The sequence below is a fragment of the Moschus berezovskii genome, chromosome 7 (assembly GCF_049115385.1).
Source record: "Moschus berezovskii isolate FMDL1 chromosome 7, NW_MosBer_1.0, whole genome shotgun sequence".
NCBI classification, from domain to species: Eukaryota; Metazoa; Chordata; class Mammalia; order Artiodactyla; family Moschidae; genus Moschus; species Moschus berezovskii.
This window is the reverse complement of record NC_142466.1, coordinates 12,387,183-12,401,097: the sequence shown is the minus strand read 5'-3', so window position 1 is coordinate 12,401,097 and position 13,915 is coordinate 12,387,183. Positions and strand designations below refer to the sequence as shown.

Below are 13,915 nucleotides of genomic sequence, written 5' to 3'. Positions count from 1 at the left end.
TTCATTTCTAATTATTTACTCAAAGTTAATCTACTAACCAGTGCGCTGTAAGAAGCTTATTTGCTTACTAATTAAAAGTTTCTAATATGATCATTGATACATTTAACAAATATTGCTTATCAACTATGTGTTACTTGCTATGCTAAATAACGGCCATTACTTCCCTCTGGTGCAAAAGCCAAACAAATAAATGAGGGAAACAGTAGGTTCTTGTAAGTAATTTGAAGGAAGTAATCATGATGATATGAAAAACAAGTAATATGGGGATTTAAGCCACCCTCTTATATGACATTATATCCAATAAGCTGATTCGCTACACATATGTTAATTTGATAAAGTATAGCATTCCAGTGTTTTCATGTTAATGATGAGATGAAATAGCAAACTATCCTGCCTTTAAATTATCATGTAACATAACTGTCCAGATTAATGTAAACAGAACTGTAAATATTATCCATTAATTTGTTCACTTAAACATTCGTTGGCTCTCTCTTTTGGGCCAGGGAATGAATCTCAAAGGTCCTTTAATTCAGTTCCCTCAATTTATTTTCAAAGGCATATTAAGTAAAGATATTTTAAAAGATATATTACTTCTTCAAAGATAGTGATGAAGCAAGGCAAGGAACCCAGATCCTCTTGAAATACAGTAAGTTTTGTTTTTTTTTTGGTTCTGGTTTTTGAAATGATTACCGTTATTCAAAAATGACCAACTAAACAGCATTTGAACTTAACTTTCAAAAGATTCACTGAAAAACTGAGTTGAATAAAATTATCTGAAACTTCTCAAGATGGAAACATCCATAGGCCAAATCAATGATATTCCCTAAGAAGTTTCTGGAAGTTTTGAGATTTTTTTCAGAAAACCAAATGTGAACAGAGACAGGTTTAGTAATAACATATAGAAATACATCCAAAATTTACTTATACTGAATATAAATAAGCTTGTCTACTAAAGAGTAAAGACTTTTTTTCATGGTGCCCTCATTTGAGAGGGTTAAAAGGTGGTGACATAGTTTTCCAGTTAAATAGAGAATTATGGGATAATTGAACGTCCATTGTTGTTGGATCTAATTGAGAAGAAAAGGTTTTTGAGAAAGAAGAAAACATTCTTGGAGTATAGTTTAGTCATTGAGAAATATAAGAGATTAAAATAGGGCTTTCAGAATAAATACCTGAGGGGGTTTTGGGAAAAAGCTAAGATTCAAGGAGTGAATATTTTGACCCTAGTTGATAGTAAATAAAAGCCACTGTAAGGTTCTAAGAGCATGTTTTAATTATTAAAAAAATCCCATAATTTTGAGATGCATGAACAACGTGTGAAACTTGCACACACACACACACGCACGTGTGTGCGCCCCCCCCCCCCCCCACACTCTTTCCCCTTCCAGTCTTCCAATCCAAGTTCCTATATAAATAGTCAGGAGGGTAGAGGGAAGAGAAAGATGACACAAGAAAAGATGTACCATATGACCTCGTTGTCCCTCTCACTTGAACTTCATGTTTAGATATGGGAAATGCATAACAAAAATGGTGTGTAGCGTTGTTCCCCACTAGTAGCCATCTCTTTAGATTTCCCGCCTTCACCTTTTTTGAACCCTTATTGTGACTGAAGGAAACTCAACTGACAAGTCAGCCAGAAGCTGGCCAGGGCTGTGAGATGATTCTAGAAGCAACTGATTCCGCACCACATTCTCTGCTCTTCCTTAGCCCTTTCGAAGGGTCTGGGTTTACTTCTGACTCTTGCATTTTGATGTAAGGTCAAAGAGACAGGGTCACATCCGAAAAGACCTTTTATTACTAAACTGTGCCTTCTCCTGGAAGGCAACAATGGAGGGTCCCTCTAAGTGCGATTCTGCCACCTAATCCACAAAGGCTGCTGACTTCCCCAGTTCTCAGCTCTGAGGATTCCCTCCCCCAATTCCCTCCAGTCGCGCTTTAGGCTCTGCACCAGTTACTCAATGCTTTTTTTGAAGTACGGCTAGCTAAGCACCGCCTTCCGTCCTGAGTGGCCGGTCACTCTGCCCCGCTGTGCAGTTGTGATTGGCTGGCAAGGTGGTGTCGTTTGGCCCCGCCCCCGCTTCCCTTTGCCTCGCTAGTGGCTCGGGATTTACCCAAAGGTGGAAAGTGGGATTCCAGCGGGCGGCGCTTGGAGCAGGTGCAGACGCATTCCTGTTCCCGCAGTTGCTGTTTTTTCTCCTCCAGTCGTGAGTCTGAGTCAGGAAAGGACTGACATTCTTCCTTTGCCGCTAGAGCTCCAGTGATCTGCTGCCCAGAACCTAGACACCTCAGACGTCTCATTTCATCCGTTATTCCGCGGTCACTGTATAAATCACCTGCACATTTGTAATCCCGTGAATCTCCCCGCAGCTCAATGCTCAGAGAAGGTGTCGAAAGGGAATTTCAAGAGTTTGAAAGAGAGGGTCTCCTTGGATCGCGGGGAGCTGTCTCAGGTGCTGAAGCTTTCCAGTCGTTGGTCTCTGCCAACACGACACGGAGTCAGGCAGCACACTCTCATTCCTGGCTCATTCACGGCTTCCCCATGCCTTGGATAAGACTCATTTCAGAGCCGTGAATATATCCCTCCGTATCATGGCCTACGTGAGACACTTTCGGACTTTAGTTTCGGGATTTTACTTCTGGGAAGCAGCATTGCTACTCAGGTGAGTCCACTTCTATTTAACAGTTGGAGAACTCATTCAAGCCTTACAACCACTTGTCATTGATGAAACCAAGGATGCAACTCGAGGTTGACTTGTTGAAAGTGTCCCTTAAATAGTATTGTTTTCTATCTAACAATCTGTTTTCTATCTAGCAGTCTGCCTCTTGAGACCTCTAAAATATGTAACTTTGCTTTATTTTCACTAATTAATGTATTTTATTAACTGGCATCTTCTGTTATTTGCAACTGAGGTTATTCTAGGAAAAAAAATTTCCAAAGCCTAGGATTTTCCTTCTCAAATTGCGTATATAGGTTTTTTTTCTAAGTGAATTATAAATTCTGGGTGTTACCCTATTTTTGAAAGTTAAAAAACATTTAGTAATTAGAAGTGGAACCTTACTTACATTTTAGAAGACAAAAAATATCTAGAACATAAGCATTTAGTGATCGGAGAAATTCTGAATATTATTTATATATCCAGAGGTTAAGTTTAAATGAATAAAATAATAAAGGCCTCGAAAGTACTATTTTCTAAAGAACTTAGTTCATGGAGGCAAAGTGATAAATAAATCACTAGGTATGTTCTATGCCAAGAAAAATCATTTTGTAGAAAGTAATAAGAAGCCTATTGAACAGTAAAATTGTTCTATGACATGCTATTTTCTTATCATCTCCAGTCATATTTGGTAGGCTCTTTTTCTTTATTTTTCTTTTTAATTAAAAGAGAAGAGAGACTAAGCACAAAATCAGTTAATTTAACCCCATTCTTAAGGAAACAATATATAAGCCAATGTAAATTTTATTTTACTACTATAATTACCTTAAAATTTCCATTTTATGGTTCACAAGCTTTTCAAAAAGATTGAAATAAAAAATTTGAGTACTAAGTTTTGTGTATAATGATTTCCATTTGATGTATGTAAATATTCTCTCTGGGTTGCTATGTCAATTTTTCATCTTTAGGTACCTTAAAAAATATAGCATATCTCATAAAAACTACCTTTAGTAACCAGGAACTAATTGTGAAGGCTACCATATTTCTGAAATAACTGATTTTTCCTGAAGTAAAGGGTTGAACCATTGTAAATCAGAATATTTTCAGTGAAAAATATTTTAACATAGTAAATTTTTGTAACTTTACAACTGGTACAAATTTCATATATAGTGATAAAAGCAAAGAATGTAGAGCTTTTACATTTATGTAAATTTTAAGAGTGCAAAATTCATGTCATAAGTTGATTATTTTATTATAATTATCTTTTAGTATCTTAGTTGATAATATGCATACTTATTTTCTCAAAGAAATCAGAAGAGCTTAGTTGATACTTAGATTTAGGAAGTTTCATGTTGATAACTAAAATATTTTGATCGATGAGGTCAAATTTGTATAATAGAAAATCACTATGATATTTGCTATAATATATTCTTAGAAAGAATTCATGTTAATTAATATTAAATAATTTAGTTTAAAATACTTCTTATGAATATTTCAGAAATGTAATCACTCAAAAAAGATTTATCCAGTATAGAAGTTTGTGTAATACATATATTCTTCGTCATTTTCTTTTCTTTCAAAAATCAAATAAAATTTTTCTCTTTTTTCTCTTAGATAAAAGTAGCTCATCACTCTGGAGAATTTTTAATCAAACATTAAAAAATCAAATATTTTAATTTTTCAGTGATGGTCCTTGAAGGAAAATTTCCTATAGAAATTTCCTTTTGAAAGTGAAGCTCCCTCTACTGGAAATATAAAATACAGTTTCTTTACAGAAACTCTTTGCTCACTGAGACTGTTTGTGAGGTACTGAGCAAAAAAGGAAAACATGCAAAGGGAAAAATAAATTCAAACAAGTATTTTTTTAAGTTCACAAATATATCTTTTTAATTTAAAAGTACTATTTCCAGGGAAATTTGGAAGTAAGAACAACAACCAGAAACCATAGATTATAATTAAATAGCATACTAGTAGAAGTTTTTTTTTTATAGGTTTAGTTTAAAATTTTTTAAATTGAGATTATAAATGCACACAGAAAATTACAAAAATAGCAAAGTTCCATATAAAGTGGCATATACGTAACACCTCCATGTAAAGAGCCCATGGATCAAGAAGCAGAATTCTCAGTATCACAGAAGCATTCACCCTGCTCCCTCTTACCACCATATCCCTTCCTAAGCATTATTTTGCCTGAAGATAATGTCTATCCTGACTTATGCAACAATAACATTTTTTCCTGCTCTTGAACTTTCTATAAATACTTATTTGGTTCTGCTTTATTTTATGAATTGTATGTGTTTTAGCTATGTTGTAGCATGTAGCAATAACTTATTTTCATTTCTGAATGGTATTCCCTTATGTGGGGGGTTCCCTGGTAGCTCAACTGGTGAAGAATCTGCCTGCAATGCAAGGAGACCCTGGTTCAATTCCTGGGTTGGGAAGATCCCCTGGAGAAGGGATAGGCTACCCATTCCAGTATTCTTGGTCTTCCCTGGTGGCTCAAATGGTTTTAAAGAATCTGCCTGCAATGCAGGAGACCTGAGTGCGATCCTGGATGAGGAAGATCCCCTGGAGGAGGGCATGACAACCCATTCCAGTATGCTTGCCTGAAGAATCCTCATGGGAGCCTGGTGTGCTATAGTCCATGGGGCTGCAAAGAATTGGATACGACTGAGTTACTAAGCCCAGCCCAGCACATTCCATTATATGAAGACATAGCAATTTATCCCTTGTCCTACTGAGGAATATTTGGGTATTTAAAAAAAATTTTTGGTTAGTGCTGCCATGAACCTCCTTGAGCTTGCCTTTTTTGGTGAATACCTGTGAATATGTGCATTTTGGGGACTATATGAGTTGGGTTCAAGAGTTTCACTGGGCAAAGAATTGCTGTAATATAGGATGGATATGAGTATGTCTAGCTTTAGTAGATACTGCAAGTTTTCTGACATAGTTGTACCTAGTTCCATTTCTGTTAGTAATATATGAAATTTCCTATTGCTATTACTAGTACAAAATTTGATCAGTGAAGTGTTATTATAAACATTTATAGCACATTCTTAGACTATTATTGCAAACCCACTGATGCGACTGAAGTTTTTACTTTGGCATAATTTATACATTTTAGTAAATGAGTTTCATTAAGGCAAAAACAGCAGAACAAAAATATTTACTACTATAGTACAATTCATTATCAGAATACACCAGGTATTAGAAACATAGTGTTTAAAAGGGACTTATTAAAGAGGATAATTCTTTTAATAAATAGAAGTCAGACACAGACATAAGAAATTTAAATTTCCTAGTAGTGAAGTTTTTTAAATTTTCACCCTTTGCTCAGATATTGCAGTTTTTGAAAAAAAATTTTCTTTGGCTTTTGGATTCTAGTTCTCATACTGGTGAAATAAAGAACAAAACACCAGTGTTCAGCTTTCTTTGAAATGTAAATAAGTGATGATTATGAAGAGCTTGCAGAGCAATTTCCAAAAGCAAGAAAAGTGCCAAAAGTATTAAATCTAAATTAATTATTTTCACAACATGCAATTTTGTTTTTCATCTTGATAGTTTGATAGCAACACAGACTTGCTATTTGGATCAATTATGGTACATTGTGTCAAAAACTGAATGTATGAATTTCAGCCTTTATTATAATCACAAATAAAATATTTTCTTGATTGACTTCAAAGTCTAGGAAAAACATTTTGGCTTAGAATGTCTTGTTTTTTCCTTTTGGTATGTTTTAGAAGATGGGGAAAATTCTTTTTAATGTTGGGTCTATTTTCTTATGTAAGACTTTGAAGAAAAATGTACTTTAAGGAATAAACTCCTACTATTATGATAACTTTTTGTATATAGGTAGCGTAGCAGGATTCTATACAGTAAACATAATATATGCTTCTCTCCTTTGTTTCTGTGAATAATCATACATTTTCCTAAGTATAGAAGGCTCATGGCCCAGTTCTTTAGTCAGTGCCGCAAGCAGTTTGCCCTGCCGGTTCAGGAAACAGCTTGTAAAATATTTCCTTTTGTATATAATTTTTCTCTCCCTTGATCCCTTGATATACTGAGGCCAGTCAATCACCAATATGTGTTTAATGTGTAATGTTAAGCAATTCAGCAAGATTTTTTCACCACATTCTGTGCACACGTTTGTGCTAGGTACAGTTTGGCCATGGGTGATAGAGAAATTATCACCTTGTTCATCGTGAAACTTAGAGCCTAGAAGGAAAGAAAATACAAAGGTCCAAGTGACAAAAGAGTAACAGAAGTGGCAATGTTTTAGGGACTGTGAAACAGGGAAGTTCTTCAGGGAACTGGTAATTGTGCTGGATCTTATAAGATGCTTGTTCAATGAGCAGAAGTGAGATATAAAGAAAACATTCTATTTTCTATCCCATTTCCTATCATTAGGAAATGTATAGGGATGTAAAATCATTCCTATGATACAATCCTATAGTATGCTGAGGGAATGGTGATGATCAAATTCAGTTGAAACATCTCCAGTTCATTGTTTAATTTCAGATCTGCTATCAACAACTATGGAGCTCACTACATTAATAAACCTGCTGAAAGGTGAAGGAGTTGCAGCTTCCTTTCGTAATGGAATATGGATAAAATTTAGGAGCAAATAATTTAATTATAACTGAATAGTTATCATCATAGGAATGGTCTTGTAACTTGGCTCAAAAGAGCTCTACAAATCCTTCTCTCTCAGAGGTAGCATTTACCTCAAAATTACAATTAATCAGAAGATTGCTCATAACCATCAGGAATAGTAAAAATAGTAAAAAAATATGTAGACAGACAACAATGACAAAACTACTAGAAGACAATGGCAGTCTGCTTGTTTTAGAATTTGGAGATGATGTTTGAATTTATCATCAAAATATGATCTCTCTAAAAAAAGGCTGTCAGGTAGAGGATCTGGATTGGTGGAAGAAAGGACACCAGTGAACCTGGTTTGGGGTGTTCTGAGTCTAACATGCTAGCAGTAGATCTGTTGTATCTTGCTGTCAGCTGAGAATGCAGAGACTCTGCTTGAACTGTAGATTGAAGAGTTAAACTGTTATAAAGGTGATCACACTGTGTGCAAAAAAGAAAAAAAAAACAGAAAAAATATTTATCTGAAATGAAGGCAGAACATTTAGAGCAGGCACAGAGAAGTACTCAGAGAGAGTTCTGAGCTAAATTGTGGTAATGGGATTGATCATAAACAAGTGACAAAGAAACAGATTTATCATAATTTTATACTGTTGATCCCAAGGACTTGTTTTTATCAATACCATATATCTATCACTTTTCTATAGAGCCTTCAAATGCTCTGTAGGTATGTTATTTACTCAGTCATATCCAACTCTTTGTGACCCCATGTACTGTAGCCCTTCAGGGTCCTCTGTCCAGGAAAGATTCTCCAGGCAAGAATACTGGAGTGGTAGCCATTCCCTTCTGCAGGAGATTTTCCTGACCCAGGGAAATGATCCAACCCAGGTCTCCTACATTTCAGGCAGATTCTTCACTGTCTGAGCCACCAGGGAATCAATGCTCTAATTTCAATTAATCTCATAAACTAGTCCACAATCATGGATGGTATATTTTACCCACTTAAGTTTTCTGAGGAGATTTTTAAAGGAATTATTTTTGTGAAGATGCATCTTTAACTTTTCCTTACTTCATGAAGCATATAACATGGAGACTCTGATTTTCCCAGCAAACCTGTCTCTTGAACTCTTCTCCTGAACTCTTCTCCAAAACTCTTCTCCTATCCTTATACTTGGATTAATAATACTTATTGAAAATGAATTCCTGTGCATGCAAATGTCCATGTTGAAACATGAATAGTTTGTCTTTCTCCACTAGAAGAAAGCTATAGCTTTGTTTTGCTCAGGAAAATACATCAAGTAGAGAGACAAGTGAGTCACCTTCAGAGAACTGGTTCTGGAGTGAAGGCAGGCGTTCTAAGACAGGACCAATTGTTTGGTAACAAGCAGAAAGTGTGTGAATAGAATGAGCTGTTCAACCACAGAAAATGAAGCTGTTCTAACAACTGCAAGGCAGCCACACACACTTTAGGAAACAACATTTGAAATCCTTAGATGTTGGCAGAAGAGAAAACAATAGTAAAATATTTAATAAGCAGCCTCACTATAAAGCATTCCTGAAATTCAGAATCTCCCGTACTAGAGATGTTTTTAGAAGGAAGTTACCTATCAGACAACTTAATACACAGAGGCAATAACCTCAGTGGTACAATTAAGAATATCATAAAATGGAAATGTTATCAACATCCTCTGAAATAGTTTATTGCATGGAATAAGTTCTAATGTGAATGATGAAGAATTCCTAGGAGTTCATGCAAAATTTGCATACAGACAAAAATAAAGAATTAGTAATGATAAACTCAGATATTTCTGATCCTATTTTACAAACATTGCCAATATAGGATGGTTGGGCTAACATCAGAGATAACTAGTTCATCCAATATCCTACCTAAATTTGAAAATCTCTCAAAAATATCTACAACAGGTAGTCATCCTGTGAACTTTTAAATATCCAACAATAAGGGCCTCTTTACCTGAACAGGAAAATATTTATCAAGCCATTTTAATAATAAATAAAAAGCAAAATGTCATTTTATTTTCTCCTGGCCATAGGAAACTTTCTCTTGCCACCTGTGGTTCCCCCTTCCTGCCAATATTTGTTTGTGTTTTTTTTTTCTTCTTCTTCTTTTTTTAATGCTTGACTCTTTACTGAAAATGACCCGTGGAGAGTGTGTTTTCTATTTGAGGCATGTTTTAAATCGATAACATTTTTCCATGTAGTTGCTCCTTGCATGAAGCTTATATGCTCCAGGTCTAGAGTGCCTGTAGCTCTAGAATCTCTTTGTAACATTAAAAACATCTATTCAGCAATTACTACATTCTAGGAAGAGTGCAATGTGCTGGAGCAACAGAATCTCATTGTGGGATCCATTGTGGGTATGTGTGTGTGCGTGCACATCACCTTCACATGTATGTTTTAGATTTTCATGCAGGTCTTGTCTCTCCCTCTTAATTTTTAGTCCCATGAGGATTGGATTGTTTTTGATCTTGCTTTACTGCCATAATATTTAATGCTCCATAAACAACAGATAAATACTGAGATGACACATCTGTCGCCTCTCTTTATCTATAATTTTAGATTTGAATTTTATTTAAATCTATGTTATTACTTGGAGTGAGAAGGGAATCTTGTGTTTTAGACACCATAAAGGATATAAAATCAAATAAGATGGCTTGGAAGACATTACCTGCTCTGAGAAGAAGTAGTAAAACATAAAATTGTTAGCACCTAGTGGAAAAATAATGGATTTACTTCTTGTCACCATGAGAAATTGATATTTCTATTGTATAATGCATTATTTCTCAACCTTTTTTTCCCATCATTGCCTCCTAAAGAGCTTTTTAAGGGATATTTTTAGACTTTCTAATTAACTGCATGAAATTATAATATCACTGTGTATTATATATTTGCTCATGTGTGGTATATAGATACAAATATGTAGAGATAGATCTGTGCTTTCCATGTAAGAAGAATAAAATTTTTCACCTTAGAGTCTGTTTGAAAATAAAAGAATAATCAGTAATACAATATCAAATGCCATAAAAACAAAAAGAAGTATAGAAGATTATTAGTCACCTTTTCAAGAACACTCTAGGTACAAAAGAACATGTGCAAATATGTTATCATAACATGAATGGTGAGTTAAAGAAAAAGGCAAAAAGATTCCCTTTTTAAAAATTAATTTTTATTGGAGTATAGTGACTTTACATTGTTGTGTTAATTTCCACTGTACAGCAAAATGAATCAGCCATATGTATACACATATCTCTTCCCTTTTGGACTTCCTTCCCATTCAGGTCACCACAGAACATTAAGTAGAGTTCCTGTATTATACAGTATGTTCTCATTAGTCATCTCTTTTATACATAGTATCAATAGTATAAATATGTCAATCCTTATCTCCAAGAGGCTATAACAAGGGAAAGTAACAGTGGACACAGTGAGATTGATAGTTCCTGATTTGTTTGTTAATTTGTGTGTTTACAGTGAAAGGGAATTTGAGCTTGCTTACATCTTGGAGAAAGAAGTCAGTAGATTAGGAAATACTTAGAAAGACACGAGACGGTTCAGAAGAGAAGAGGCAATGTCACTGATGAGATGAAAAGAGTTTTCAGAGCAGTAGATGAAGGGTAGCTTTTGAACCAGAAGAGTGTGTCTTTCTCTGGGACTAGATGCAGAATGTGACAGGAGTAGAGATGGGAACTAAGATTTTGTAATTCAGTGGCTGAGCACTCAGTTATTTCTTTGAAGTAGGAGACAAGGTCGTTAGTCTGGGATAAAGATGAACAACAAAGCAGACAGGTTTAGGCTGATTTAGCGGTTACAAAACATAGAATAGAGCCAAGTCCATGTTACTTCTGCTACAAGGCAGGCTGTGCTCCCAGCTCTCTTAGAAGGGTCGGTCCAGCCTGCTACAGCAGAAGCCCCCTTCACCCTGCAGAAGAGCAGAATGAATTCTAGGACATGATCTTTATTTTTTTAATTGATTGATGATGGGCTTACAATATTGGCTTGATTTCTGTCATACATCAACATGCATTAACCATAGGTACGCATATGTCCCCTCCCTCTTGAGTCTCCCTCCAACCTCCCACTCATTCCCATCCCTCTAGGTTATTACAGAACCCCAGTTTGAGTTCCCTGAGTCATACAGCTAATTCCCATTGGCTGTCTATTTCCATATGCTAGTGTATATGCTTCCACGTGACTTTTCATTCATCTCACCCTCTCTTCTCCCCCACCCTTGTCCATAAGTCTGTTCTCTATGTCTACATCTCCATTGCTGCTCTGTGACCAGATTCGTCAGTACCATCCTAGAGTCCATATATATGCATTACCCACTTAGGACATGATCTTTATTCAGGCCTCACTCATTTAGGTGGCAAAGCCAGAGATAGAACCAAACATCACCTAATTCAAATGGACTGCTTATTTTTCCAAAAGAGTATAGTGATTTATGTTCTCCTACGGTAGAAAGGAGAAGAAAATGGCAACCCACTCCAGTATTCTTGCCTGGAGAATCCCAGGGACGGCGGAGCCTGGTGGGCTGCCATCTATGGGGTCGCACAGAGTCGGACACGACTGAAGTGACTTGGCAGCAGCAGCAGCAGCAGCACGGTCGAAAAAGAAAAGATCATACCCTCTTTAAAAGGTGAAATGTGACTCATTCAGTTAAAATCACAGTACAGGTTTTTATTAACAGTTTCATAAAAACAAATCTAAGAGTGAGACCCACTTTCAAACTTTCTGCTCTTCTCAGAGATCTACACATGCACACAGTGCAGGTGTGTACACTCACATCTCTGACCCTTTTCTTTTGCATCTTGAAAATACGTAGTCTTTTCCTATGAGGCATTATCTCTGGAGAGTTTGTTATGCTTGATTAAAGGAAAACATATATTCTTATGGGAAGAGGAAATAATGTCTATAATCCAGAAGCTTTTATAATCTGTTTCCTGAGAAACTGTAAATGCCTTGCCCAAAATGATTGATGGAAAGGGGAAGAAAAACTGGAGATGAGGCTGAGTGAAAAAAGGGGAGAAGGATGTATGTATACAACCTCAGCTGAATATTAGCTTTAACTAATTGATATACCTAATTGATTAAGGTAACCAACTGATTTAAGGTATAATCACTGATTGTATCTTGCTAAGATCTTCCCTCTCAATTTTTAAAAATTAATAAATTTATTTTAATTGGAGGCTAATTACTTTACAATATTGTAGTGGTTTTCGCCATACATTGACATGAATCAGCCATGGGTCTACACCCTCTCTTAATTTTGAAAAAACTATAATCCAGTAAAACCTTGATATATAGTCTCATTTTCACTAGAGGGAACTGAACAACAGCATACTCACCGCTATACTTCCCTTTCCTTACCACTTCCAATTGTAAACTCCTTTTTGCTTTACTGTTCGTTCCCTTGTTCATTCTGCATCTTTTCTTCCTCCTTAAAGGAATGTAACAATCAGGTAAAGGTAGCGCTTCCCTCACCATGGAAGAAAAGTGTCCAATAACTCAGATATGCTTAGGTCAGAACACATTGCACTGAAAGGTGACATTAACATAAACATTTGTAGCCACACAAAAGGGAATAGCTACCATAACCTGAATAAGTCAGTGCTCTGCTAGTTCAATATTATTACAGAAAAAACCTGAGTATGGCTCTGTTTTAATATTCTGTGTACATTTCTTTTCAGATTCAGAGACCCAGAGATTGGTGCTGTAAAATATCATTCTTTTATGCCCTCAATCTGATTGATTTGGGGATTTATAAAGACACATTTTATTAATAAGTATTCACTGATGCAAGCACGATCAGTTCAAAATCAAGCAGTACTATTTCTGCTGTATCATTTCCTTTGTAAGTATAACTCAGTTAAACATCTCAAGTAAAAGGATGATTTCTGTATCACTCATTTCTGGCTGGTGGGATTTTACCCCCTTATTTTTATGATATTTTTATAAAATTTTGGGTACAGTCGACATAGACTAAAATGAAATTTAGAAAATGTTTATAAAACAAGTTTTATGCACATTTTAAAGGTCTAAGAAATGTTTTATCAAATAAGATTCAGAAGAGAAATACAGTTCTTAACATTCCCCCAACATTGGTTTGATGTAATCAGTGCTTAATTATCACTAGAAAAATAGTTCTGAAACCACACACAGTGATGTTTGGACAAGTTAAACTGGTTGAGGTATATTTACAGTGTAAGAAACAATATACTCTTGAATTGAATTTCAGAATATTCACACTTTATCAAATTGAGCTCTTGTTTAGTTGCTAAGTCATGTCAGCTGTTTCACGACTTCATGGACTGCAGCCCATCAGGCTCTTCTGTCCATGGGATTTCCCAGGCCAGAATACTGGAGTTGTTGCCATTTCCTTCTCCACGGGATCTTCCGGACCCAGGGATGTGACCAGTGTCTTCTGCATTGGCAGGCGGATTCTTTACCACTGAGCCAGCAGGGAAGCCAGCGAAGTTGTATATTAGTGCTATTTGTTGATTTAGTTCCAGTGAGATGATGAGTCTCTGCCTCATCCCCGAAGCTTCCAGCTAGCAGAGGAGATCATGGCATGAAAGTGTCAGGTGTCCACAATGGACACCGGTGGTTGATAAGAACAGATGGCTTGTAAGAATCCAGTGGAGAAAAGACCA

At 35.9% G+C, this 13,915-nt stretch overlaps 1 protein-coding gene across 2 annotated transcripts in view; it reads left to right on the top strand.

Annotated features, from left to right (window-relative positions):
* Positions 1-2,539: 2,539 nt before the first annotated feature.
* Positions 2,540-13,915, top strand: part of GLRA3 (glycine receptor alpha 3) — a 193,396-nt gene continuing 182,020 nt past the window's right edge. The window contains exon 1 of one of the 2 annotated variants that reach the window (XM_055427827.2): positions 2,540-2,660. In XM_055427827.2, coding sequence (XP_055283802.2) covers positions 2,590-2,660 — 71 coding nt within the window. In that variant the 5' untranslated portion in view covers positions 2,540-2,589. The remainder of the gene's footprint in view (positions 2,661-13,915) is intronic. The other variant, XM_088837643.1, reaches the window with a different exon arrangement.